Source organism: Mytilus galloprovincialis, chromosome 3 (assembly GCF_965363235.1).
Source record: "Mytilus galloprovincialis chromosome 3, xbMytGall1.hap1.1, whole genome shotgun sequence".
In the NCBI taxonomy this organism is placed as follows: Eukaryota; Metazoa; Mollusca; class Bivalvia; order Mytilida; family Mytilidae; genus Mytilus; species Mytilus galloprovincialis.
Window position 1 is genome coordinate 69,770,132 of NC_134840.1, and position 13,003 is coordinate 69,783,134.

Here is a 13,003-nt window from a genome sequence, read left to right on the forward strand (position 1 = left end):
ATTAGAATTAGAAATATAGTTTTCATCATTGATTTATTTTTCAGTGTCAGATGCCTACGTGACTGCACAGACAGACATATCCTGTACAGAGGATGAGGATCCACTCAATAGTACTGCTTCCATGTCGGAACCAGTTTGGTGGGATAACTACCACCAGGTATGTACCAAACAGGGATCAGATAATAGTACTGCTTTCCTGTCTTTGGTTGGTTAACTACCACCATGTACATTTATCAGAACAGGAATCAGATAATAGTACTGATTCCCTGTCTTTGGTTGGTTAACTACCACCACTTCTGAAACGAAACAAGAATCAGATAATAAAACTGCTTCCCTGCCCAAACTACTGTTGATAAATACCTTTTGTCAGGTATACCACCTGTAACTCTTAGTATACAATGATATATATCTAAATGAAAAAAATACATAAAAGTAACTGTAAAAGCACTGATTTCATGTCAGAAACAACATATCTTCAGAGACATATGGTTAGTTGAGATATTGATACTATATATACAAAATGAATCAGATGTGCAACAACTGTTTTAAAACTTTTATTTTGAAATTCAGATTTTACTACATTTTTAGTAATCACCAAAAATAGTTTGATAGCACTTTTTCTTTTAGCTCTAAAATTAGATGAAATACAGACAAAAAATGCACTGAAATTTAGCATACAGGAACACAACAAATTTTGTTCTTGCAATCTTGTAGTTTCATAGTTAATGCATGTGGTTATATGACATGATTTCATCTTGTAAATCAAATCACTGTCAAACTTCAGATATTCAAATTATGTTTCCAACTACAATATAACTCATTTTCTATTAACAGCAAACAGTCTACACGTCCCTTGGTGAGGACCAAGAAGAATTGCCAATCTCCTGGGCCCAGCTAGAACAGGACTTGGAGTTTGACGAGGAAATAACCTCTGCTCAGTCCTCTTCTATTGTGAGAGATGTTATGGCTAAAAAGAAGTCAAAGCCAAAATTGGTAAGGATTTGTTAGGGTTATTTTCGTATGTTCTTTCTAAAGAAAATGGCAAATTTCATTAAGAAATTGGTACACTTCTTTTAACTTGTTCTTTATTGATTTTCTGATCGTCATTTATTTTGACTAATGAGATGATGTTGAGAATTTGTCTGTTAGATCAAGAAGTGTGGGTGTAAAGCGATCATTTGGAATGACAAATTCAAATAGAGAAATTTTATAAGCGAATAATTTGATCTGTCGTAAATGGATGATCTGCTTAATTGCTTGTGAATGAAAAATAATTTTACAAATTGATGGTTAGATGTGATTTTTATAAACCAAGTGCTGCTGGTTGAAAAGATTTTATTAGTTTATAGTTGTAGAACAAGAAAAATGTTATCGATGAATAATGGGTTGGTTACAAGTTTGAAGAAGATAAAAATGTCAAGTTAGTTATTTGATGCAAAATGCATAATGCTATTATAGCTACGTGCAGTTTCGCATAATTCAGCTGTGTAAAAACGAAGTACAAGTTTTATTGCTAGTGTTCACATTAAAAAATCTGCTATAAAATATTTTTGTAAAAATAAAATCTGATTATTTGTTATTAATGACAAAGACAGCCGGATCATAAATTTTAGGTTTTATTTTAATATTGGATTCCTGTGTCATGATGTAGCTTAGAAAGAGTAGAAAAATATGATGATTGATAAAAATAATACTTGTTTAGATTAAAGAAAAGTTAAGTATTTAATGCATGTCGTTTTCATGTTAAGAAACATACAATTGTACATGTATTCAAATATAAATATTTTAAGGGACAAACAAAAAAGCATGCTATAATTAAAATGGTTATTAAATTACAATGTCTAAGAAATATTTTTTTGAAATCTGATTTGAACTGTATGATTGTACTTTGAATTATTATGAGGTGCAGCAGTGTTTAGATGGTTGATCATAAATTCATAATCCTTTAGGCATAGCATTAAATTTGAGATTAATGTTTGAGTTAATATTAAAAGTACATCTTGATTCTTGTTAACTGTAGTTAATTTAAGCCAATAAATGATTCTGACCCTTAAGGGATTTTTGTTTAAGATAAAAGTGCTTGTTTAGCATTACTAAGTTAGGAGGATTTTTCCTGCTTTTGTGAAAGACAATGTTGTGAATTACAATTAATATATATGTATATGTCACCAAGAAAGCTATTTCCGATGCTAATTATAGAAACTGTAGCAGTGAGAAAACTTCATTAGGGATGAATGTTATACTAAGCAACACTGTCCATGTTTAATTTTCTCAAGGTCCTCCGATTTGTGGCCTTACTTTTTCTACAGAAACATGAGAAACATTAGCAGGCTGACTTTTAAGATTAGTGTAGGAGTTTGTGTTCATTATTCACCTAGATTATAAAGAAGCTTCAGTAAATTTTAAAGATAATAAATAATTAAAATCTTAAGTAAAATTTTTCAGGATATATAAGCTATTTTAGTCTTGACTTGACTCAGTATTAGAATTGATTATTTTCCCTGATGTAAAGAAAGACATATGGTAATACACAATGTCAAAATATTATAATTATCCAATATGTTGTCAGGAAATTTATTTCGGATGCTAATTATAGACTTCATTAGGAATATTCATTAATAAACAAAACTTCCACTGTTTAATTTCTAAGTTTTTACTTTGTAGTCTATTCTTGAACCTATTAATTTGGATAATAAGACGACAGTGCTTTTAATTCAAATTATTTATTGATATTTTCTTTCCAAAATGCAATGGTTATGTGTTTAGCATGCATGATTATATTTAATTTAAAGGCTAACATTTCAAATTATTTTTTTCTATAAGTGTAAAATCTGCAACAAATAATGAAATAATTCAAGCCTGACTCGAAATATGCACCAGATGCACAGTTTTGAGTCATTTCTGTAAAGTTTCCATATCATCCCTACATCTCTATTATATTTTTTACACCTGGACCATTTACCTGTAATGACACAAATACGTGATCAGTTTTTCAGTTCCTCAACAGAGGTCATGTTTTATGATGGGTGGTCTGGTGTCTTATATCAAAATAATCATGCAATTGTTAAAGTGCATTCAATGTGACTTTAGCTCTCAAGTTAACAAAACTGTATAACACGCAAAATTATCACAGGGCTTCAGATTGGGATGAATTTGTCTTTAAAAATTACTATGAAACCATTTTGTGTTATCAATCTTGTAGTTTGAAACAAATTTGCAATTGCATAGGTACTTGTATTTAGTTTCGTTAGTGTGTCATCTGATTCAATCGTTGCAGTATTGTATAGTTAATTCTGACCTTACCCTTTCTGTACTTGATGATGTGAAAACTGATTTATTCTACCAGAACATAAAAAAACATTTAATCCTGAAGGGTTTCTGGTAAGGCAGGTTGTACTGTATATTCCTAGTTCATATTAGCCTGGTCTCAATCTGGTCTTTGACAAATTTGATATACTAAAATATAAACATAGTTGTCCCTTTACCAAGAAATTCCCATAGAAATAGTATAACACTAATTAGTTTGAGATTGCTATAACATCTAATGGCCCTTTTTATGGGTTTTTGGAAGTCAGAGTTTAGTGCATAGAATTTCAAATGAAAACTGTCTACTTGAAGGCTTGGAACAGGAAATTTCTTTCTCAGATTGTCATAGGTCTATTTTCATTTAGGTATTTCATTAATTCTTTGATTCCTTAATTCACTTTATGACAGATATTCTGATTTATATTTTTTTAGGATTAAGCAGTAGGCATGGTTATGACAATATATTTTTTTTTAATTTTCAGACCAATCAGAGCAGTAAGCATGGCTACGACAGTGATTCTGATTTAGAAGATTTATACTTCTTCATCAAAGACTCAGCCAAACAACTCAAAATCACAGATCAGTTCCTAAAGAAAAAGGTCAAAGATTTCCAAGGAACAGGAATTGACCTAAATTCAAGCAAATATGTAAGTAAAAAAAAAGGCATACCATAATTTTCTCAGAAACATAGGATATTCTATAAGAAAATTTAACTGCACCACTTTTTGAGTACAATGTACCTTCAATACATTGTAATAACAAAAATCTTAGATATTTTGTATCGTATATCATCTATGATTTTTTTTGGCTTATTTTAAGATGAACCAAATTGTCAGAATGCAGCTATTCTCAGAATGAAACAAATAGGATAATCTAGTTAGAAAGTGTTTCCTTTCAAAATTCCCACAAGACAGGAAAAAAATAATTAGAATTCTTCCTATGATATTTTTATAATGATTATACCATGTAGTTTGTGGACAGTAATACAATTTACCCCAAAGGACCGATATTTTTCGTCAAAACAAATGAGTTATTTTTGTGATAAAAAAAAAAATGCTGTTGAAGTGTAAATGTAAATAATTAGAAATATGGTAGTTTGACAAATAAAATTAGGAGAGAAAACAAATTGTTTGTTTAAATTACAGTAAGTCCACCGATATTGATAAACATTTTACAATTTGTAATTACTGTGAATAGATGATTTGACTTAGTAACACATCATACAGGATCAATATCCCATTAGGTTAGATAAGTCCTTACAATGAGATATGATATTGAGTTTTAATACTTAGTAATGAGCCATGTGTTATAAGGATATGAGATGAGAAAAAATCATTTGTTTCATTAATCTTGTGGTATTGGTTTCACATAAGATTTTATTTTAAGAACAAGTTTTAATACTTCGTTTTTTATACTAATAATATCATATTAAATGTCGGAAAAATAGATTGCTACATCTAAGTTAAGGTGACCGATTTTATTTATGTTAAGGTGACTGATTTTTATATAAACATCAACCTCTTTTTGAATCCAGGTGATAATTTTAATTATAAATACTCAAATATTCAGAAATTTTTGCAATGATTTTATTTTTGCGAAAATCACAAAAATAAAAACTCACATTTAAAATTTGATAGAATTATTTCTGTGCAGCATATCCTGAAATCATAATAATTTAAGTTTTATGTGCATTTTTCAGCAATCACATTAATAAATACATGTACGTGCAAAAATTTCTGAAATTACCGTATATCAAATAGTTCTACAGTGACTTGACTGTAAGTGTTGCTATCCGCCAATTGCAATTCATTCAAAATTTTGACCAAATTGCAATTTGTTTTATTAAACCAAATTGTTCAACTGGTCAGAAATTTGAACCAACTGCTGTAGAAAACCACAGTCAAGTCGTGAAAGTGCAAGGTGATAAAATAAAACATACTTACAATCCTATAAGACTTTAACTCCACTTTATTGATGGTATTACTAATATCAGTCTATCAATCTGTATAGTTATATTATAGCCATTACCATACTAAAGGTGAACTGTTTTATTTTTAATTGCTATAAAAATGTCCAAACTAAGCTTTTATATAGTTTTTCTTTCGAAAAGTATTCTATATTCATAAGAATCACACATTATGTGAATAAAAACATTTCATATTCAGTAAAATATTTGTGAAATTGCAATATGTTTGTAGGAAAGGGAGATAATCTTTTTTGGTTTAAAAAAATCTTTATTCAAAAGAATAGTATTTTAGGTTATCTCCCCAAGGAAACTTATCAATAGCATATTGTTATTTCACACGTATTTTACTGAATATATGATGTATTATTTTAAATGATATATGATTCTTATAAATATAAAATCCTTTTTGAAAGAAAAACTATATAAAAGCTTAGTTTGGACATTTTTATAGCAATTCAAAATAAAATATTTTACCTTTAGTATGGTAATGGCTAGAATATAACTATACAGATTGATAGACAAATTTAGTAATAACATCATTAAAGTGGAGTTAAAGTCTTATAGGATTGTAAGTATATTTTATTTTATCACCTTGCACTTTCACATTTTGGCTGAACAATTTGTTCAATATTTTGACCAGTTGAACAATTTGATTTTATAAAACAAATTGCAATTTGGTCAAAATTTTTAATGAGTTGCAATTGGTGGATAGCAACACTAACAGTCAAGTCACTGTAACACTAAAACATTTATCGATTAATTTTTGGATGCAGATTCATGAAATTACATCAGCTGCTTCAACTCTTTCAACTTAGATAACCTGAAATTGATTATGTGTATCTAGGTGACAGTTGGGGCAATATATTTCTTTTATTGGCTGCATAAAAAATAAAATAATTACTTGTATGTAGATTAAATCTTATAGTCTAGGCTGTTTCCGTTATTGAGTAAAATGATTTTGAAATAAAAAAAGAAGATGTGGTATGATTGCCAATGGGACATTTCTCCATAATAGACCAAATGACACAAAAATTAACAAACATACGTCATCGTACGGCCTTCATCAATGAGAAAAGCCCTATGCCTTGATTTTCCAAAAAGTCAAAATAAGGCTCTACTGATTATTAAGTTTAATAAATATTTTAGTTTCAGGCAAATGCCAACTGAGAATTTGCATAAAAGGATCTATTGTTGTAAAATGGTCTATGAATTGTCTATTGTTGTACTAAGAGTTTATAACATTTATAATTATAGGCTGAAGTAATAGCTACCTGCCAGACCAACATAGATTGTTTGAGAAGAGTACTACAACATCTGGGCACAGTTGTTAGTACTGATGAAGAGGAAGATGTTGATACATTGCAAGGTAATTCTTCATGAAAATAATGAAAATGATATTTACACTGTTAATAATATTTATAAAATCTATTAAAATTTGAAGTAAAATCACAGGATAACATGGACACATCAAATAACACACAGTTAGCTGCCCTAACCCCTGACAGCTAAAAAAACAATCACTCTAAAATGATACAATATAAAGAAATGTGATACTTTGACTTGGTGTAAGGTTGTGTTAAAGTGGATTTTTTAACCTTACCTTAAATACATTTTTTTTTGGCAAACATCTTTCTTTTCTTTTTAGCTCACCTGGTCCAAAGGGCCAAGTCAGCTTTTCCCATCACTTGGCGTCCGGGGTCCGTCGTCGTCGTCCTGCGTCCGTCGTCGTTAACTTTTACACAAATCTTCTCCTCTGAAACTACCAGGCCAAATTTTACCAAACTTGGCCACAATCATCATTGGGGTATCTAGTTTAACAAATGTGTCCGCTGACCCGGTCAACCAACCAAGATGGCCACCATGGCTAAAAATAGAACATAGGGGTAAAATGTGGTTATTGGCTTATAACTCAAAAACCAAAGCATTTAGAGCAAATCTGACATGGAGGTTAAATTGTTTATCAGGTCAAGATCTATCTGCCCTGAGATTTTCAGATGAATCGGACAACCCGTTGTTGGGTTGCTGCCCCTGAATTGGTAATTTTATGGAAATTTTACTGTTTTGGTTTATTATCTTGAATATTATTATAGATAGAGATAAACTGTAAACAGCAATAATGTTCAGCAAAGTAAGATTTACAAATAAGTCAGCATGACCAAAATGGTCAGTTGACCCCTTTAGGAGTTATTGCCCTTTATAGTCAATTTTTAACCATTTTTCGTAAATCTTAGTAATCTTTTACAAAAATCTTCTCCTCTGAAACTACTGGGCCAAATTAATCCAAACTTGGCCACAATCATCATTGGGGTATCTAGTTTAAAGAATTTGTCTGGTGACCCGGTCAACCAACCAAGATGGCCGCCATGGCTAAAAATAGAACATAGGGGTAAAATGCAGTTTTTGGCTTATAACTCAAAAACCAAAGCATTTAGAGCAAATCTAACAGAGTAAAATTGTTCATCAGGTCAACATCTATTTGCCCTTAAATTTTCAGATATATCGGACAACCCGTTGTTGGGTTGCTGCCCCTGAATTGGTAATTTTATGGAAATTTTACTGTTTTGGGTTATTATCTTGAATATTATTATAGATAGAGATAAACTGTAAACAGCAATAATGTTGAGCAAAGTAAGATTTACAAATAAGTCAACATGACTGAAATGGTCAGTTGACCCCTTTAGGAGTTATTGCCCTTTATAGTCAATTTTTAACCATTTTTCGTAAATCTTAGTAATCTTTTACAAAAAATCTTCTCCTCTGAAACTACTGGGTTAAATTAATCCAAACTTGGCCACAATCATTTTTGGGGTATTTAGTTTAAACTAGAGGCTCTAAAGAGCCTGTGTCGCTCACCTTGGTATATGTGAATATTAAACAAAAGAAGCAGATAGATTCATGACAAAATTGTGTTTTGGTGATGGTGATGTGTTTGTACATCTTACTTTACTGAACATTCTTGCTGCTTACAATTATCTCTATCTATAATGAACTTGGCCCAGTAGTTTCAGTGGAAAATGTTAGTAAAAATTTACAAATTTTATGAAAATTGTTAAAAATTGACTATAAAGGACAATAACTCCTTAGGGGGTCAATTGACCATTTCAGTCATGTTGATTTATTTGTAAATCTTACTTTTCTGAACATTAGTGCTGTTTACAGGTTATCTCTATCTATAATAGTATTCAAGATAATAACCAAAAACAGCAAAATTTCCTTAAACTTACCAATTTAGGGGCAGCAACCCAACAACGGGTTGTCCGATTCATCTGAAAATTTAAGGGCAGATAGATCTTGACCTGATAAACAATTTTACCCCAGTCAGATTTGCTCTAAATGGTTTGGTTTTTGAGTTATAAGCCAAAAACTGCATTTTACCCCTATGTTCTATTTTTAGCCATGGCGGCCATCTTGGTTGGATGGCCGGGTCACCGGACACATTTTTTAAACTAAATACCCCAAAAATGATTGTGGCCAAGTTTGGATTAATTTAACCCAGTAGTTTCAGAGGAGAAGATTTTTTGTAAAAGATTACTAAGATTTACGAAAAATGGTTAAAAATTGACTATAAAGGGCAATAACTCCTAAAGGGGTCAACTGACCATTTTGGTCATCTTGACTTATTTGTAAATCTTACTTTGCTGAACATTATTGCTGTTTACAGTTTATCTCTATCTATAATAATATTCAAGATAATAACCCAAAACAGTAAAATTTCCATAAAATTACCAATTCAGGGGCAGCAACCCAACAACGGGTTGTCCGATATATCTGAAAATTTAAGGGCAAATAGATGTTGACCTGATGAACAATTTTACCCATGTTAGATTTGCTCTAAATGCTTTGGTTTTTAACCGGATTTTTGTGACAAAAATGTTGGTTATTGATTTGGGGATGTACGGCGGGCGGGCGGTCGGTCGGTCGGGCGGGCGGGCGTCAACCAAATGTTGTCCGTGCATTTACTCATGAACCGTTCATCCCAAGCTTTTAAAATTTTAATATGTTGTTATTGACAACAAAATGAAGGTCAAGTTCAAGAATGACGATTTTGACTTTTACCGTTCAGGAGTTATGGTTCTTGAAAGATTGAAAAATGGCGTTTCCAGTCGTGTCCGTGCATTTACTCATGAACTGTTCAACCAAAGCTTCCCAAATTTTAATATGTTGTTACTGATGACAAAATGGAGGTCAAGTTCAATAATGTCGATTTTGACTTTTACCGTTCAGGAGTTATGGTTCTTGAAAGATAAAAAAATGGTGTTTCCATTCATGTTGTTGCATTTACTCATGAAACATTCGACCTAAGCTCTTTCAACTAAGCTCTTTCAAATTTTAATATGTTGATACTGATGACAAAATGGAGGTCAAATTTGATAATGACGATTTTCACTTTCACTGTTCATCAGTTATGGTTCTTGTGATATTACCAGGACACAAATAAATGTTAATAAATCCGGTTTGCTGTCGTTGTGACAGCCTCTTCTTGAGTTATATGCAAAAAAATGCATTTTACCCCTATGTTCTATTTTTAGCCATGGCGGCCATCTTGGTTGGTTGACCGGGTCACCGGAGACATTTATTAAACTAGATACCCCAAAGATGATTGTGGCCAAGTTTGGATTAATTTGGCCCAGTAGTTTCAGAGGAGAAGATTTTTGTAAAAGATTACTAAGATTTACGAAAAATGGTTAAAAATTGACTATAAAGGGCAATAACTCCTAAAGGGGTCAACTGACCATTTTGGTCATGCTGACTTATTTGTAAATCTTACTTTGCTGAACATTATTGCTGTTTACAGTTTATCTCTATCTATAATAATATTCAAGATAATAAACCAAAACAGTAAAATTTCCATAAAATTACCAATTCAGGGGCAGCAACCCAACAACGGGTTGTCCGATTCATCTGAAAATTTCAGGGCAGATAGATCTTGACCTGATAAACAATTTAACCCCATGTCAGATTTGCTCTAAATGCTTTGGTTTTTGAGTTATAAGCCAAAAACTGCATTTTACCCCTATGTTCTATTTTTAGCCATGGCGGCCATCTTGATTGGTTGGCCGGGTCACCGGACACATTTTTTAAACTAGATACCCCAATGATGATTGTGGCCAAGTTTGGTTTAATTTGGCCCAGTAGTTTCAGAGGAGAAGATTTTTGTAAAAGTTAACGACGACGGACGACGGATGCCAAGTGATGTGAAAAGCTCACTTGGCCCTTTGAGCCAGGTGAGCTAAAAATGTGTCCGATGACCCGGCGATCCAACTAAGATGGCCGCCACAGCTAAAAATAGAACATAGGGGTAAAATGCAGTTTTTGGCTTATAACTCAAAAACCAAAGCATTTAGAGCAAATCTGACTGAGGGTAAAATTGTTTATCAGGTCAAGATCTATCTGCCCTTAAATTTTCAGATGAAACAGCAGTAATGATCAGAAAAGTAAGATTTACAAATAAGTCAACATGACTGAAATGGTCAATTGACCCCCTAAGGAGTTATTGTCCTTTATAGTCAATTTTTAACAATTTTCATAAAATTTGTAAATTTTGACTAACATTTTCCACTGAAACTACTGGGCCAAGTTCATTATAGACAGAGATAATTGTAAGCAGCAAGGATGTTCAGTAAAGTAAGATGTACAAACACATCACCATCACCAAAACACAATTTTGTCATGAATCTATCTGCTTCTTTTGTTTAATATTCACATATACCAAGGTGAGCGACACAGGCTCTTTAGAGCCTCTAGTTACAATTGAAGCCATATGCTAATCAGAAAAAATGTAGCAGAAATTGTAAGCTCCTATATTAAATTTAACAAATGATCCTGATGAAGAAAAGAAAACAAGAAAGAATTTTTTGTTAATGGTTGAAAGTTTTTTTTATGTATCATAGTAATATAAACCCAGATTAAACCTTCTGCAATTAATACTCCCTTTCAGAGGACACCAATACAAATTTGAATGTATAGCAACAAGATGCTTAATTTTGTACATTTTTTGTCAGAAATACTGTACCAATGGGAGAAGCTACATGCCTTTGCCAGTGACAGACAACTACAGTCGCAACAATTGTCAACATTATATAAATGTTTGGAGGACATACAATCCAAGGTCAACGGTTGTGATGTCATACCACATCTTCATAAGTTCTCAAACATCAGGGAGGTTGAACATTGTCTCAGTAATGTTAAGGTACTTGTTATTATTCATATATTCAAAATATTTGAATGGACAATGAAATTTTTAGAAAAATTGAATTTCTTAAAGGTAACAGTTCTTGCAAAGTTTTACTATAAAAAATACTTTGCATTATTGACTAAAGAAGTTGGGTAACCTCAATGAAGGTGATTATTTTTTTAAAATTTAACTGTTTGTGTAAATCTTAAATGTGGATGAATTGCTAAATGTCATATTTTGAAAGTATAATAAGAATAATTGTACATTATACAAAATTTTGATAGCATTATTTTAATGCAGCATTTTACTTTAATCGCGAAAAAATTAATCGGATATATTTTTTCATTCTTCAAAAAATGCGAAGATAAATGCATGCAAAAATTTCTGAATTTTGAGTATTCAAAATCAATAACTACAGATACTTTCACTTTTGCAGGAAAAACATGAGACAATGTTACAGACAAAGGATATGTTCTATCACTTAGAGGATAAAATATCTGTCTACGAACTGGAGCACCCCTCTATAAATCTGGACCAATTGTTATTCCAAACAAAACTAGCTGGGCAGACCATGTCTGAAAGATCACAAAGGTATAACACAGAGTGTATTTCATAATGTACTGGTGTAGTATTTTTCTGTCTCTGTATAATAGTCAGGAACACTGTCACTGTCATATTTTACATTCTGTGTCTTTTAGCTTAATTTTGATACGCCACAAACAAAATTTTGGGAAGAATATATAAATCACCTTGCCCTTTCAGTCTGTTTGTCCATGTGCCTTGTAAGCGCACATCCTCCTAATTTGCAAAATGGATAGGGATGAAACTTTACACAATTGTATAAAACTACCTGATGATGTAAATAAAATAATATAATTCCAGTTCCACACGTTAAAGGGGAGATAATTGATTTTAACTACTTCAATATTGCAATATGTGGTAATAGTCTCTTGTGAGGCAATGGTATACTATTGTTACTTTATTCACAGTTTAAGTGTATATCAGACTAAAAACAATATTTTAAATTTACATTAGTATTTCAATTGAATACTATATAGAAATGGCTAATTCTGATACTACATGATTTTCAAATAAGATTGATTGTATTAGCATTAAAAAACAGACTTGATGTAAAAGGAAAACTGACACTTGTGATTATTTTGAAGTAGTCCCAGCACCATTAGAATTTTATGAAAAAATCTTTATAATAAAAAAAATGTTCTAGAGAAAAATGCACAAAGAATTTTATATTAAGTATCTTCAAAAGCAATTTATACTCTTTTTTTTCCATTTGATACACAATATTTCTTTTGTTTTGCAGACTAAGTCAGGAGATGGCAAAATTAGAACATATCCATGAGATCTGGCAGGATTATAGTAAAACCAGACAGGATCTGGAGAAATTACTACAGGAGCAGTTCAACGTAGAAGTTCTGGCTTCTAGGCTGGAGTCACAAGAGGATCAGTCAGAGGATCTGTGCCTTCAGGTAGGTACAGACATGAGCAATGAGCCTTTACACATCAACATACCATTACAACTTTGAATCCAAAGAGGG

At 31.6% G+C, this 13,003-nt stretch overlaps 1 protein-coding gene across 4 annotated transcripts in view; it reads left to right on the forward strand.

Annotated features, from left to right (window-relative positions):
* The window catches only part of LOC143068773 (uncharacterized), an 86,111-nt gene that overhangs the window by 65,396 nt on the left and 7,712 nt on the right, over positions 1-13,003 (forward strand). For all 4 annotated transcript variants that reach the window (XM_076243072.1, XM_076243070.1, XM_076243071.1 and 1 more), the window contains exons 8-14: positions 45-157; positions 835-993; positions 3,789-3,953; positions 6,527-6,638; positions 11,275-11,462; positions 11,884-12,038; positions 12,769-12,934. In XM_076243072.1, coding sequence (XP_076099187.1) covers positions 45-157; positions 835-993; positions 3,789-3,953; positions 6,527-6,638; positions 11,275-11,462; positions 11,884-12,038; positions 12,769-12,934 — 1,058 coding nt within the window. The remainder of the gene's footprint in view (positions 1-44; positions 158-834; positions 994-3,788; positions 3,954-6,526; positions 6,639-11,274; positions 11,463-11,883; positions 12,039-12,768; positions 12,935-13,003) is intronic.